General features: G+C 42.4%; 1 protein-coding gene across 1 annotated transcript in view; it reads left to right on the top strand.

Moving 5' to 3' along the window:
- Positions 1–15,542, top strand: part of sbf2 (SET binding factor 2) — a 665,078-nt gene that overhangs the window by 325,341 nt on the left and 324,195 nt on the right. Inside the window, exons 8-11 of the mRNA XM_041196757.1 lie at positions 191–299; positions 1,388–1,501; positions 15,211–15,288; positions 15,387–15,500. Of these exons, the coding sequence (XP_041052691.1) occupies positions 191–299; positions 1,388–1,501; positions 15,211–15,288; positions 15,387–15,500 (415 nt within the window). The remainder of the gene's footprint in view (positions 1–190; positions 300–1,387; positions 1,502–15,210; positions 15,289–15,386; positions 15,501–15,542) is intronic.

Genomic DNA, 15,542 nt, shown 5'->3' with positions numbered 1-15,542 from the left:
TTATTAAGAAGTGGCATTGTAGTTTGTATTTTTAAATCTGTTACTTATTAAGAACTGTCTATGGAACAGCCCAAGGGGGGTACTGACTGAGAACTTACTGAGAAAAAATTGTGCCCTGGATCTTAATTTTTTTGTATCTGTATGAGGTGATTAATGCAGCCAACTCTGTTTTCTTTTTGTTTTTCCCCAGTTACCCTTACATTCCGATTCTCCCTGCACGACTCTTGGAAGTGTTAAGCTCACCAACTCCATTTATCATTGGTGTACACTCCATGTTTCACAATGAAATTAATGATCTGGTATGTTGCAGCCCATTTGTATGTTTCTTTAGAAGAGTTCTGGATTTTGTCTGATTTTGTGCACATCATATGTGCATTATTACCAAAAAGCATTTTATTCTGCACGATTATGTTGCTTACTAGATTTGCAAGCAAACTATTTACCCAGATTGCTTTGTACATCTAAATATGTGAAACATACCACATTAACTATCTTGATTCACATTACACTGCTATTCAATAAATGAGCAACGTTTACATTAAGAAGAGGCCATTTTCTTTGTCTTAGTGTCCTCCACAGGACACTGACTGAGGATAGCAATTAATTAAATTTACAAAAGACACTGTCCCTTTGTGATAATGATACAGTTCCTCTGGAAAGTCTAGTGCTGAAAATAAAGCATTAATTAGTGAAATATTTTATTGTTGATAAATAATTGATTGATAACGCAGAGGTTAGTTATACAGGGATTGCCATCAACCTCTGACAGTGTTACCAGTGGTGTCCCAGTCTGTCTTGAGAACTTGTTTGATTAAAACTTTTGTAAATCACCTGGTGCTAGTAGCTAAATTTGCGACTGATAAAAATCTAATGAAGATGGTAGACTTCAGCTCTGAACTGGATAAGCTATAGTTGCATTTGAATATACTGAAATAGTTCTGAAATTTAAATTAGCAATCTTCAGGATCAGGGCTCCAGTGAATAAGTTGTGCATTTAAAACTTAGTATTATTGCTACTGTTTGTATAGAGTCATTTTTAGGAACAAGAATAGAAAATTAAATGTAAGAGACTTAAGATAGAGAGCTGGACAAATATTTTTAGTGTTGTTAGGTTGTGGAATGCATATCCAGAGATAGTGGTTAAAGCAGAAGCCATGTCAGTATACAAGAATAGGCTAGATAGGCAGCTAGAGAAAGCAGTAGGAGGGCAGGACAGACACAAAGGACTTGACCTACTGTTTCTGTGGAGAATAGGCAACACGTGAACTGTAGGGCTGACTGGCCTATTTCAGTTTTGTGATTCTTATGCATCTATGTAATTGTTATGCAGAATTCATTCCCAATTTTTAATTCTTTTTAAATTTGTTTTTGGATGTCCTTTCTCTAGTTAGATGTAATCGTTGCTGATTTGGATGGAGGTACTATTAAAATCCCAGAATGCATTCATCTCTCCCAGCTGCCAGAGCCTCTCTTACATCAAACCCAAGCAGCGCTTTCTCTTGTAAGTCTCTGATAACAATATGATTTGAAATAAGTATTTTAACTTAAAGTATCATTGTTGATTTGTACTTAGAATTCCAATTGCATTGTTGAACAAGCTGACCTTGTTCTAGTCTATAGTGTGATTGTTATGGGAATACTCTTAAAAGCTCTTTTCTCCCTCTGGGTTAAGGATGTCATACCACAACACAAATTTGGCATGAGTGACGATGACTATTTTTTTACTGGAGTTGTTTTCATTGTCATTGCACCAGCCATGCGCTCATGCAATGAAATCAGAATCCCTGACAGAATTTGGTTGAGCACCAATTATTTTTGCTCCTTTGATCTTGTCCTTTTTTCTATCACTTCATTATTTCATCTCATCTCTTCACCTTTAGTCCTGCCTTCTAGCCTATCCCTCAGTCTCTGACTGTTCTACACAGCTGCTGTGCCATATTCCATGACTGTTTCAGCCTCCCTCTTCATCCCTGACATTTTCCAGTCCACTCCATGTTAGGCTCATCTGTTCCATGACATCCACCTTTTGTACTCTTGAACTCTTCTTGCCGCTTACCACACAAGTCCTCATCGGCCATCCCTCAATTTGGGGATAACGTCTAGTTAGGGCCACGAGTTTCTATGTCTTCCTGTGACTGAGAAAGCCGATTCTCGAACAGCATATCTTTGGGCAGATGGGCTAGGAGGTTCCACGAGGTGATGGGATATGGAATGCAAGATTAGCTTCCTTTTCTTCCTTTTTCTGCTGCCACTCTGCCTCATCATTAGGACGTGAATCAAAGCATGATGCAGCTTGATGAACAAGTTGTTGCCATTCTGAACAATTGTTAGCAAGCTCCTCCCAGTCATTTATGTCAATGCTGCCATGCTTCAAGGTGAGCTTCAGAGTGTCTTTGAAGCATTTTCCTCGTCCTCCCTTGAAACGTTGGCAATTTGAAAGTAAAGAAAACAGGACCTGGCGGGGGAGACAGAGGATTTGGCCATCCGGATACAGTGTTCAGTACATTGAAGTTGATTTTGCAGGAGTTCTGCCTGAATGCCCTTGGAGCTGGCTTCAAGAAAGACACTAGCATTAGTCTGCGGTCCTCTTATTGAATCTGGAAGATGTGGCAGAGGCATTGTTGATAGAATTTCTACAGTGTTGTTATGCCACTGATACACAGTCCAGGCCTCACTGCAGTTCAGGAGTTTGGTGACGCCAACTGCCATGTACATTAGGACTTTTGTGTCTTGTAGAGGTCTTTGTTGTCGAACACTCGCTGCTGTAGTTTGTAGAAGGCTGAGCTGGTGCATCTGATCCAATGTTGGATCGCATCGTCATTGGTGACTTTTTGGGAATTGTGGCTACCAAGGTATGGGAAGTGCACAATACGTTCCAGAGTCTCTCCTTCAGCATCTATGGGGGGGTTGAATATTTGGCTGACCAGGTGTTGGTTTGATATGAGCTATATTTTGGCAACAGGACAGGCTGAATTTCTTGTAAGCAGAATTGAAGAAATCGACAGTTGTCACTTATCCTATGTACATGGGAGGAAAATGAACTCCATCCCCACACCCCAACCACCCCCCTTCTCTCGCAAGCTTCAGGAATGCAATAATTCTCTCAAGAAAGAAGAGGAAGGGGGATAAATCATGCTGTGGAAACTATCAAGATGTTTCCATCTTGTCCATAGGGAAAATCCTGACACACATTCTCCTGAATCAACTACTTCCTGTAGCTGAGGAAATCCTCACAGAGGCTCCGTGTGATTTTAGAGCTTGTAGAGGAACCTCCAACATGGTCTTTGTTGCCTGACAAACCCAAGAAAAGTGATGAGAACGACACCAGGAACTCTATGTTGCACTCATCGAGCTGACTAAAAATTGACTCAGCAATTCGTGAAGCTCTGTGCATTGTGCTCCAAAGATTTGGATGTTTAGGAAATTTATCTCAATCCTGCAATTGCTTCATGATGTTATGACTAAACTGCCTTGAGTACGAGACCTGAGACAGATGCCTTCAAAATCATGACCAGGTCAAGCAAAGCTGTGTGACGAGCCCTCATACTATTTACAACAGGCTTGTCCAGCCTTTTCGTTTGGGGTTGATGGTGGGGGTGGGGTAGGGAGGAGGCACATTTCCATCTTTTCTCTCTCAAGCTAATGAGCAAATTTCAGAAAGATAAGGTTCAGCACAAGTTTGAAGTGAATTTCAAGAGAAAAAGTTGAGGTATTGAGAAAAGAAACAATTGCTGAGCAAAAATTAAGCAATGTCATAGCAATAAGTTGTTAAGTTAAAAAAGAGTAATTAATAAACATAGCCTGTGTGTGTGTGTGTGTGTGAGGCTTAGTCCCAGTCCCAGGATGCTCAATGACCCTCATCCGCTGTGTGGGGGTGTGTGTGTGTTGGAGTGTAGTGTGAGGGTGAGAGAACTGAAACTGGGAGTAAGGCGGACACACAATCACACTCACACACACACCTCTTTTTCTTTCTTTCTCTCTCTCTCTCTCTCATGCACTAACTCACTCGCTCTCTCTCACATTCACTCCCATGCACGCATGCTTGCGCTTTCTCTCCCTCTCTCTCATACTCCCACACACGCTCACACTCAATCTGTCACACACAGCAGTCAGTCTCTCCCCTACCTCCCCCCCTGACTGGGCCTCGCAGCAAGCGTCTCTTCTCCATGGCCCTGGTACTCTGCTGCCTGGGGCCTGCTCCCTGGGCGCCCTGCTGCCTGGGGCCTGCTGCCTGGGGCCTGCTCCCTGGGCGCCCTGCTGCCTGGGGCCTGCTCCCTGGGCGCCCTGCTGCCTGGGGCCTGCTCCCTGGGCGCCCTGCTGCCTGGGGCCTGCTCCCTGGGCGCCCTGCTGCCTGGGGCCTGCTCCCTGGGCACCCTGCTGCCTGGGGCCTGCTCCCTGGGCGCCCTGCTGCCTGGGGCCTGCTCCCTGGGCGCCCTGCTGCCTGGGGCCTGCTCCCTGGGCGCCCTGCTGCCTGGGGCCTGCTCCCTGGGCGCCCTGCTGCCTGGGGCCTGCTCCCTGAGCGCCCTGCTGCCTGGGGCCCGCTCCCCCGGTGCCCTGCTTCCCCAGGCTGCCAACTCACCACAACTATTGATCGCTGCTCCTCCAATCACAGATTGTTTCTCTTCCACACCCAAAATGTGGGAGAGAAACAGCCTGTGATTGAAGGAGCAGCTCCTTGCAGAATCTTCCATTCCAACTTACTAGTTTGACCAGCATTTTCAAACTGGCTCTGTGGCTGCATAGAGGGGCTTCATGGGCTGCACGTTGGATGAGCCTGATTTGCAATTTACCTGGCAGTGATGATTCATCAGCGATCAACTGCCCTTTGTGTTGCCAGTATTAAATATCGTCTTTTTAAGCTCCATGATTTCTGTGCCAAAACTAAACTGACCACAATAGAATTACATGATTTGTAGTTTGCAGGTGACTGCAGTGTCACTGCCCAATCTGCACCAGATTTTCAAGCCACTTTGACCTTTGTGCCCAATACTAGTTCACATTATTAACAGCTGATGTCAAGCTTCCCATAAAAAAATCCTCCAATATTTTCAGTTCTGGTCCCATATCCACCCTCCTTTTCCCTCCAAGCTGCTTGCCTATGTATCTTATCACTGACCTATTTTTAATCCTATCAGACTAGCTTCTGCTATCATTTAGCAATGAAAGGGTTAAAAGTTAATCTGTGGTTTTCATGCACTATTCTCATGCTGGCACATGATAGGTTCTAATTATTGCTAGGCGGTAGGTTCTAATTATTGCTAGGCGGTAATGGCTGGGATTCATTAACTCTTATCTACAATATGAATGAGCATACTTGAGGGATGGAAAAGTCAACCAGTGCAAACTGGTTAAGTTGCACAAATGAAAACTGAAAATGCTGGAAAAACTCAGCAGGGCTAGCAGCATCTGTGGAGAGAGACAGAAACAGAGTGAACATTTTCACATCCAGTATGACTTTTCTTCATAAATTCTGAAGAAAAGTCATATAGGACTTGAAACGTTCACTCTGTTTCTCTGTCCACAGATGTTGCCAGACCTGCTGAGTATTTACAGCATTTTCTGTTTTTATTTCAGATTTCCAGCATCCGCAGTATTTTGCTTTTATTTAAGTATATGAAAAACAGGATAAAGCCCATGGACTGGAAAAGAAACAGAATTAACTGGTTTTGGCAAAGGAGGGAACCTAACATTGTTAAAGCTAATGAATAATTGTAATGTATGCACTTCTGTACTGATTGCAAATATAAGGTGAACCCGAGAGGCTTTTGGGATCCCTATTCCAAGGAGCCTTGCAGCTACATGTGAAGAGGTACCTAGCAGAGTAGCATTTTCTTCTGTACTGTTACTGATGCCTCTTGGAATCTCATGGGCATCACTTTTGTAAGTAAGTAGACCAGACTTGCAAATTTTTGTTACCGAAGTACTAATGAAGAGCAAGAACTGGACAATATTCATGCTTGGGCTGTTAAGTGGCAAATAACATTGGCACCACCCAAGTGCCAGTCAATGACCATTTCCAACAAGAGAGAATCTAACCATCTGCTCTTGACATGTTGAATTCTCTCACCATCAACATCTTAAGTTTCTGATCAATAGTAATCTCAACTAAACCAGCTGTACAAATACTGTGGCTGCTAGAGCAGGTCAGAGGCTGGCAATTTTGCAGCACATAACTTCCTGACTCTCTTAAGCCTGTCCATCATCTACAAGACATATGTCAGCAATGTGATGGAATGCTCTCCGCTTGCCTGGATGATTGCAGCTCCAGCAAGTATGTAAGAAGAAAAAGATTGGTGAAGACAAATGTAGGTCCCTTACAGTCCAAAATGGGAGAATTTATAATAGGAAGTAAGGAAATGGCAGAGCAATTAAACAACTACTTTAGTTCTGTCTTCACGGAGGAAGACACAAATAACTTCCCTGAAGTACTAGGGAATCGAGGGCCTAGTGAGAAGGAGGAATTGAAGGAACTTACTAAAAAAAACAGTTCTGGAGAAATTAATGGGACTGAAAGCTGATAAATCCCCAGGGCTTGATAATTTACTTCCCAGGGTACTAAAGGAGGTGGCCATGGAAATGGTGGATGTGTTGGATGTCATCTTCCAAAATTCTGTAGGTTCTGGAACAGTCCTGGCAGATTGGAGGGTGGCAAATGTAACCGCACTATTTAAAAGAGAAGGGAGGGAAAAAACCAAGAACTACAGAATGGTTAACCTAACATCAGTAGTAGGGGAGATGCTAGAGTCTATTATAAAGGATATGATAACAGGACATTTAGAAGATATCAATAGGATTAGACAAAGTCAACATGTATTTAAGAAAGGGAAATCATGTTTGACAAACCTACTTTAGTTTTTTGAGGACGTAACTTGCAGAATAGATAAGAGAGAACCACTGGATGTGGTGTATTTGGGTTTTCAAAAAGCTTTTGATAAAGTCCCACATAAGTGGTTAGTGTGCAAAATTAAAGCACAAGGGATTGAGGGTAATATATTGGCATGGATTGAGAATTGGTTAGTACACAGGAAACAGAGAGTAGGGATAAATGGGTCTTCTTTGGAATGGCAGGTGGTGACTAGTGTGGTACCACCCAGCTATTCACGATATATATCAATGATTTGGATGAGGGAACCAAATGTAACACTTTCACGTTTGCTGATGGCACAGAACTAGATGGGAATTTTAATGGTGAAGAGGATGTTAACAGGCTTCAAGGCAATTTAGACAAGTTGAGTGAGTGGGCAAATACATGGCAGATGCAGTATAACATGGATAAGTGTGAAGTTATCCAGTTCAATAGGAAAGACAGAATGGCAGAGTATTATTTAAATGGTGTTAGATTGGGAAATGTTGATGTACAAAGGGACCTGGGTGTCTATGTACATCAATCAATGAAAGCAAGCATGCAGGTGCAGCAAACAGTTAAGAAGGTAAATGGTATGTTGGCCTTCAGTGCAAGAGGACAGGAGTAAAGATGTCTTATCGCAGCTGTACAAGACCTTGGTGAGAACACACCTGGAGTATTGTGTGCAGTTTTGGTCTCCTTACCTAAGAAAGGATATACTTGACATAGAGGGAACGCAACGAAGGTTCACCAGGCTGATCCCTGGAATGGCAGGAATGTCATATGAGGAGACGTTGGGCTGACTAGCCTGTATTCACTGGAGTTTAGAAGAATGAGAGGGGATCTCATTGAAACCTATAAAAATCTGGCTGGGCATTCTGGATGCAGGGTTGATGTTTCCTCTGGCTGGGGGGATTTCGAACAAGGGGTCACAGTCTCAGGATATGGGGTAGGCCATTTAGGACTGAGATGAGGAGAAACGTCTTCACCCAGAGGGTGGTGAACCCCTAGAATTTTCTAGCACGGAGGGCTGTGGAGGCCAAGTCACTGAATATATCGAAGAAGGAAATAGATTTCTAGACTCTAAAGGCGTCAAGGCATATGGTGATGAGATAGAGGATCAGCCATGCTCATATTGAATAGCAGAGCAGGCTCGAAGGGCTAAGTGACCTACTCCAGCTTCTATCTTTTATGTTTCTAACAACATTCAAGAAGCTCAACATCATCCAGGACAAAGCAGCCCACTTGGTTGGCACCCCATCCACCACCTTTAGCGTTCACTCCACCCCACCCACCACTGGCACAGTGGCAGCAGCGTATACTACCTATAAGATGCACTGCAGCAATTTGTAAAGACTCCTCTGGCAGCATATTCCAAACTTATGAACTCTACCATGTAGAAGGACAAGGGCAACACACACATGGGAACACCACCACCTGCAATTTCTCTTCAAGTCCCACGCCATCCTGGCTTGGAATATATCACATTTCCTTCACTGTCTCTGGGTCAAAAATCCTGGAACTCACTCCCCAACAGCACAATGGGTGTACCTACACTGCCATTGACTGTAGAGATTCAAGAAGGTAGCTTACCCTATCTTCTCCAGGGCAATTAGGGTTGGGCAATAACTGCTGCCCTTGCCAGTGACACTCAAACCCTAAGAACAATTTTTTTGGAAAAAAGTACTAATTAACCCACTCTATATGTCAGGATCTTTTTGGATTTATGATTTTCAACATTATGCCCATTGAACCCAGTTGTAATCTGCAAATTTTATTTGATTTTGGAATGTTAGCTGGTGGAGGGCCAATTTACTAGTGGACTGCCACAGGGATCAGTTGTGGGGCCTCAATTATTTACAATCTATATCAATGACTTGGATGAAGAGGCTGAAGGTACGGGAGCTAAATTTGCTGATGAGACAAAGGTAGGAAAGTAAGTTGTCAAGAGGACTCAGAGAGATTCTAGATAGGTTAAATGAGTGGGAAAAATTTGGCAGATGGAACATAATGTGGGAAAATGTGGCAGGAGGAATAGAAAAGCAGTATATTATTTGATTGGAGAGAGACTGCAGAACCCTGCAGTCCAGAGGGATCTGGGTGCCCTGGTACATGAATCTCAAAATTTTGTTATGCAACTGCAGGAAGTGATTTGGAAAGCAAATGAAATGTTGGCATTAATTGCAAAAGGAATCAAGTATAAAAGTATGCTGCAGTTGTATAGGGCATTGGTAAGACCACATCTGGAGTACTACATGCAGTTTTGACCTCCTTACCTAAGAAAAGAGACAATTGTCTTAGAAGCAGTTCAGAGAAGGCTTACTCACTTAACTAATTCTTGGCATGGATGGGTTATCTTATGAGGCCTATACCCATTGAAGTTTAGAAGAATGAGTGGTGATTTATTTGAAACACATAAGATCCTGATGGTACTTGACAGAGTGGATGTTGGGTGGATGTTTCCCCTTGTGGGTGAGCCTGGAACTTGGGGACACACTTTAAAAAATTGAGTCCCCCATTTAAGATGGAGATTAGGAGAATTTGTTGTACTCTCTGAGGGTTGTTAGTCTGGGGAATTCTCTATTCCAGAGAGCCGTGGAGGCTGGGTCATTGAATATGTTCAAGGCTGAGTTATACAGATTTTTGATCAGCAAGGGAGTCGAGGATTATTGAGGACAGACTGGAAAGTGGAATTGAGGCCGCAATTAGATCAGACGTGATCTTATTGAATGGTGGAGCAGGCTTGAGGGGCCAAATGGCCTGCTCCTCCTAATCCTTGTGTTCTTGTGCATTTAATGCCCAATTCCAGATTCCCTGAGCAGGTAACACTGCAGCCATTGTGTTGAAAATGCTCCCACAATTGGTGCTTATTACTGAACTTCACAGTGATTGTTTACAACTTGCTTGCTTGGCTAATTCAGAGGATATTACAGATTAACTGTATGGCATTGAACTGGAATCTTACGTAGGTCAGACTGGGCTGATGTGGCAGGCTCCCTTTCCTGAAGGACATCAATGAACGAGTTGTGCTTTCCTGGAACGTTCTGTGAGATCTTTCTGGTGATCATCCATAATTACCAGATCTATTGAATTGAATTTCACATGATTTGATTTGAACTCACTTCTGGGTTACTAGTCTAGTGCCATAATGCATTGGACAATCTTACTCACCTTGCCCTCATTAACCTCCCAGCAGTATTTAGCCACTCTTCCTACATGATCTTTCCTTTTGGCCCATCTCCATTGCACTGTTTGGTGCCACCTTTACTTTTCCCAACATAGCTGGTGCATGGTTATGGATGGGATCATGGGAAAGGACAGGATCAAAAAAGACTCTTCAGCCGATCTCACTGGAACCAAAAACTAATCTTTATTAGTTGAGAATTGTCTCCAGATGAATATCACCCTTTTCAAGTCCCAACAAAGAGCCTGGTCCCAATTCTATCCCTTCCTATAGATGTTGAACAGAACAAAAGTCTCATTTGACCTTGAGCTGAGCATCGAACCTTATATCCTATCCAGTACTAAGACCGCCTATTTCTATCTCTGAAATAGTGACCATCTCCAATTATGCTTTACCCTACTGACCTCTTCATGCCCAGGTTTGATTTCTCTAATATAAAGCTAGATAAACTCCAAGTTATCAAACTATTTTTGCTTGTGTCCTATCCCGGGCTTAATACGAACATACAAATTAAGAGCAGGAGTAGACCATTCAGCCTTTCAAGCCTGTTCCGCCATTCAATAAGATCATGGCTGATCTGATTGTGGTCTCAACTCTACACATTGATTATCCCCAATAACTTTTGACTCCCTTGTTTGTCAAGAATCTATCTACCTCTACCACAAAGATATACATTGACCCTGCCTCCACCGCTCTCTGGGGAAGAGTTCCAAAGATTCAAGACCCTTTGAGAGAAAAAAATTCTTCTCATCTCCATCTTAAATGGGAGACCCCTTATTTTTAAACTGTGCCCCCTAGTTCTATTCTCTCTCACAAGGGGAAACATCCACCCTATTGTCCCCTCAGGATCTTATATGTTTCAATAAGATCACCTCTCAACCTTCTAAATTCTATTAGTTACAGGCACAGCCTGTCCAACCTTTTCTCATAAGATTATACCACCGCTCCCCTTCCCTGCCATCCTAGGTATTAGTCGAGTGAACCTTCTCTGAACTGCTTCTAATGCACTTTGTCCTATTTTAAATAGGGAGACCAAAATTGTACACAATACTTTATATGTGGTCTCACCAATACTCTGTACAACTGTAGCAAAACATTTCTTTTATATTCCATTCCCCTTGCAATAAACGACAATGTTTCATTTGCCTTCCTAATCACTTGCTGTACCTGCATACTGACTTTGCAATTCATGTATCATGACACCTAGATCCCTCTGTACCACTGAGTTCTGCAATCTTTCTCCATTTAAATAATATGCTGCTTTTCTATTCTTGCCAAAGTGGAGAAGTTCACGTTTTCCCATTTGATTTTGGATTGGAGAGTGATGTCCAGTGGTGGTCCCCAGCGGTCAGTACTAAGACCATTGCTAGCATTAATATATATCAATGATTTGGACTTGGTGTGTAGGGCAAAGGTTTGAAATTTGGAGGTAACATGAAACTTGAAAATGTAGAAAACAGTCAGGAAGATAGTAATAGACACACATGGTGTTGTGGAACAGCAGATGAAATTCAGTAGGTAAGTGTGACATGATACATTTTGGTAAGAAGAACTAGGAGAGATAATGCAAGCTAAATTATACAATTTTAAAGTGGATGCTAGAAGTGAGACACCTGGGGTGCATGTGCACAAATCTTTGAAGGTGGCAGGACAGTTTAACAGACTAATAAAGCAAATGGGGTATATGGCTTCGTAAATAGAGGCATAAAAGTACAAAAGCCATGAAGTTATGCTAACCTTAAAAAAGACAATAGTTTAGCCTCAGCTGGGGCATTAGCCCAGATCTTCAGATCCCACTAACAGTGAATAGCTTGCTGCCATTGAGGATTGTACTTGCATCAGACGTTCTAGGGAGCACATTTACATTAGAATTAGAAACTTCCAATACCCCAGACAGTTCCGTGACAGCCCTCACTGATGGTCCCCTTGGGATGTGTCACTATGCAAATGTGGCATTGCCCTATACTTATCCTGGTTTCTACACTGATTTCATTAGAACTGTTCCTAGCAAGTGTAAAGCTTGCTCAGCATCACAGCTCTAAGCTTGAAGTGTCAAAACAGTTCAGCACAATGGCAACCTGACACAGCTCACCTGCAAGCCCCTGACACAGCTGAAACCCCTCCATGACACAGCCCAAACCTCTCCATAGCACTGCTCACCTCACCTCCACTTGCCACCTAACCCCACCCTCTGACAATGTTTACCCCTGCTTCCACAAATCCCCCAGCACTGCTCACCCATCCCCCACTTCCCCTTCCCAACTCATCTTTCAAAATCCCTGGCTCCTTAGTCTGTTCGATGTAGGAACAGATTCAACAGTTGAGCACTGTCAGAAGGGGAGAGAGATGAGCATTGTCGTGAGGAATGAGCATTGTCGAGTGGTGCAGGAGTAGGGGTGAGCATTTTCTGAGGGAATGGGAGTGGGGGTGAACACTTGGGACAGCGGGAGTGGGGGTAAGCGTTTTTGGAGCGGGGCGATTGTCGAACAGTGTTGGGAGGATGTTGGGGGAAGGCGGACCAGCGTCGGGAGTGAGGACATTTAAAACTCTAAGTCAATGAACTGAAGCACATCTTAAGGGGCATGTCTTCAGTTATGATCAAAAAGGGAGCATGGCTTTGCTGTAGTTGCACTTTTCCTCCAGTCCTCCCCACTCTACTTGTCGCTGGAGTCAAGCCAGGATGGTCCAAAGGCTGCAGCGTAAAAAGGTAAGTGGACCAGTAAATGTGGTCAGCAACGTGCCCTTTCATTCTGCTGCTGACCAGAAGATTTGAGCCATTATGTTCAGTTCTGGCACCACACCTTAGGATGTAAAGGCTTTGGAGAGGGTGCATATGAGGTTAGCAATAACTTATATTTATATAGCACCTTTACCGCGATGAAACGTCCTAAGGCGCTTCATAAGAGTACTAGAAAATAAAATATGACACTGAACCACATAAGGAGATGTTAGGTCAGCTGACCAAAAGCTTGGTCAAAGAGGTAGGTTTTAAGGAGGAAAGTGAGGCAGAGAAGTGCTGGGAGAGAAATCCAGAACTTTGGGCCTCCGCAACTGAAGGTGTAGCAATTATAATTGAGAATGCATAAGAGTCCAGAGAAGCGCAGATATCCCAGAAGGTTATGGGGCTAGATGAAATTATAGATATGGAGGGGCAAAGCCTTGGAGGGATTGGAAAACAAGGATAAGAATTTTAAACTCAAGATATTGCTTGACCAGGAACCAATACAATGAGCACACGGATGATAGGGGAATGGGACTTGCTGTGAGTTAAGACCTAGGCAGCAGAGTTTTGGATGACCTCAAGTTTACAGAGGGTAGAATGTGGGAGACCAGCCAGGAGTGCATTGTAACAGTCAAGTCTAGAGGTAATAAAGAAATGAATGAGGGTTTCAGCAGCAGATGAGCTGAGATGGGCAAAATCATGCAATGTTACAGAGGTGGAAATAGGGGTGGCATGAATATGAAGTCAGAAGCTAATCTCAAAATCAGATGTGACACCAAGGTCGTGAACAGACTGGTTTAATCTCAGATGGTTTCCAGGGAGAGGGTTGGAGTTGGTAGCTAGTGAATGGAGTTTGGAGCGGGAACAGAAATCAATGGCTTCAGTCTTCCAAAGATCTGCTAGAATGGTTCCAGGAATGAAGCATGGATAACTTCAGAAGCTAGGGTTGTTCTCCTTTGAGCAGAGAAGGCTGAGATTTGATTTTTGAGGTATTTAAAATCTTGAAAGTAGGTAGAATAAATAAAGAGAAACTCTTTTCAATGGCAGCAGAGTCAAAACAGAGGGCACGGATTGAAGATGGTTGGCAAAGAACCATAAGAACATGGAAACACAAGGAAAAACATATTTACATAACAGATGGTTAGAATTTGGAATGCACTGCCTGATAAAGGAGGTTGATGCTGATTCAATAGCACCCCTTAAAAGGGAATTTGATAAATATTTTAAGGAGAAAAAAATTGCAGAGCTATGGCTAAAGGGAATGGGAGTGAAACTAACTGGATTGTGCTTCAAGAGTTGGTGCAAACTTGATGGGCCAAATGACCCCCTCTGTATTGTACCATTCTGTGAATTAATTCAAAATCCTCATCCTTGCTTATAAATCTCTCCACCATATATAACTACCTTTAACTCCATGTTCGAGGGTGTACATTAGCTATTCCCAAATAATACTGCCTTGTTAACCCTCAACAGACTTTCAAAATCTTCAAATAAACACTTTTCTAAACATGCCCTTGGTCTATTCATTTTGACTTTGTGAAGCACCTTTGGGATGGGTAACTACTATAAAAGCCATATGAAAATGCCAGTTTTTGTTTCATGGGACTTTGTTACATTTTACCCTTCCTACGTTTCACCAAATATTTGTACAGTATACAATTATTATTCTTTTGTAGATAGTTTTTTTTAAAAGCCAGGTGAAGGATAGAACTGGAGCCCAATTTTTATATACTTTATAAGCCTTTATTTACAGAGATGTACCTTACAAACATACACCTCCAAACTCAACCACAATAGTTGTGGTCTGCTCCTATATAAGGGAGCACAAATGAATCCCCAGTTATCCCCATCATCTGAATATAATTAAACACTAAGTTAATAGACAATTAACAGATATGTAGTATGTGTTTTGCCCATTTTCTCCTTTTGACAACCTTTTGGCAATTTCTTGCCGTTTTTTATTTATAATCCTGTTAAATTATCATAATTTTTGATTTTGAACAGCTGTGATTAGATTTAACACCATACTGTTGAAAGTCTGATAAATGTCTATGTATATTTTTATTCAGACGTTCTTAATCCTGGAACTCCCTAACAGCGCTGTGGGTATACCTACACCACAGGGACTGCAGCAGTTCAAGAAGGCAGCTCACCACCACCTTCCCAAGGGTGATTAGGGATGGGCAATAAATGCTGGCCTAGCCAGCAGAGTCCATATCCCCTAAATGAATTTTTTAAATCCTTTGATCTTTACTAAGGAAGTATGGATAGTGGATGAGAAATTCTTTCTTTGGAAATTGCTAAATGCCTCCGTTGTATAACAAGTCAGAATTACTAACTAGAAGCTTCTTCTCCATGTAGCACTAAATTCCAAGCTGTATAGAGCTTGTTAAACAAGCTTCCAAGCTTGTTAAAATAATGTCATGGACTTCTGAAATGAAAGTACTAATATTTTCATAGGTTATTCATCCAGATCTGGAAGTAGCTGATTATGCTTTTCCTCCCGCTCGTACAGCTCCTTCTAACCTAAGATTGTTGGTGAGTATCAGTGAACTTATTTCTATGACTATTGATTACATTATATTAATTACAGCACATTGATCAAAGTTTAAATGATGTTTATTTTTCCTTTCTAGGATAAGGAAGTCAGGGCAGTATTTCTTAGATTGTTTGCACAGCTCTTTCAAGGGTATAGATCATGCTTGCAACTGATTCGAACCCATCCTGAACCTGTAATACACTTTCACAAGGTCAGTTACAAATGATCATTTACAAAGCCTTGAAATTATCCA

The sequence above is a fragment of the Carcharodon carcharias genome, chromosome 10, assembly GCF_017639515.1.
Source record: "Carcharodon carcharias isolate sCarCar2 chromosome 10, sCarCar2.pri, whole genome shotgun sequence".
Classification (NCBI taxonomy): domain Eukaryota; kingdom Metazoa; phylum Chordata; class Chondrichthyes; order Lamniformes; family Lamnidae; genus Carcharodon; species Carcharodon carcharias.
The sequence above is the reverse complement of the archived record's forward strand: the minus strand, read 5'-3'. Positions and strand labels throughout refer to the sequence as shown.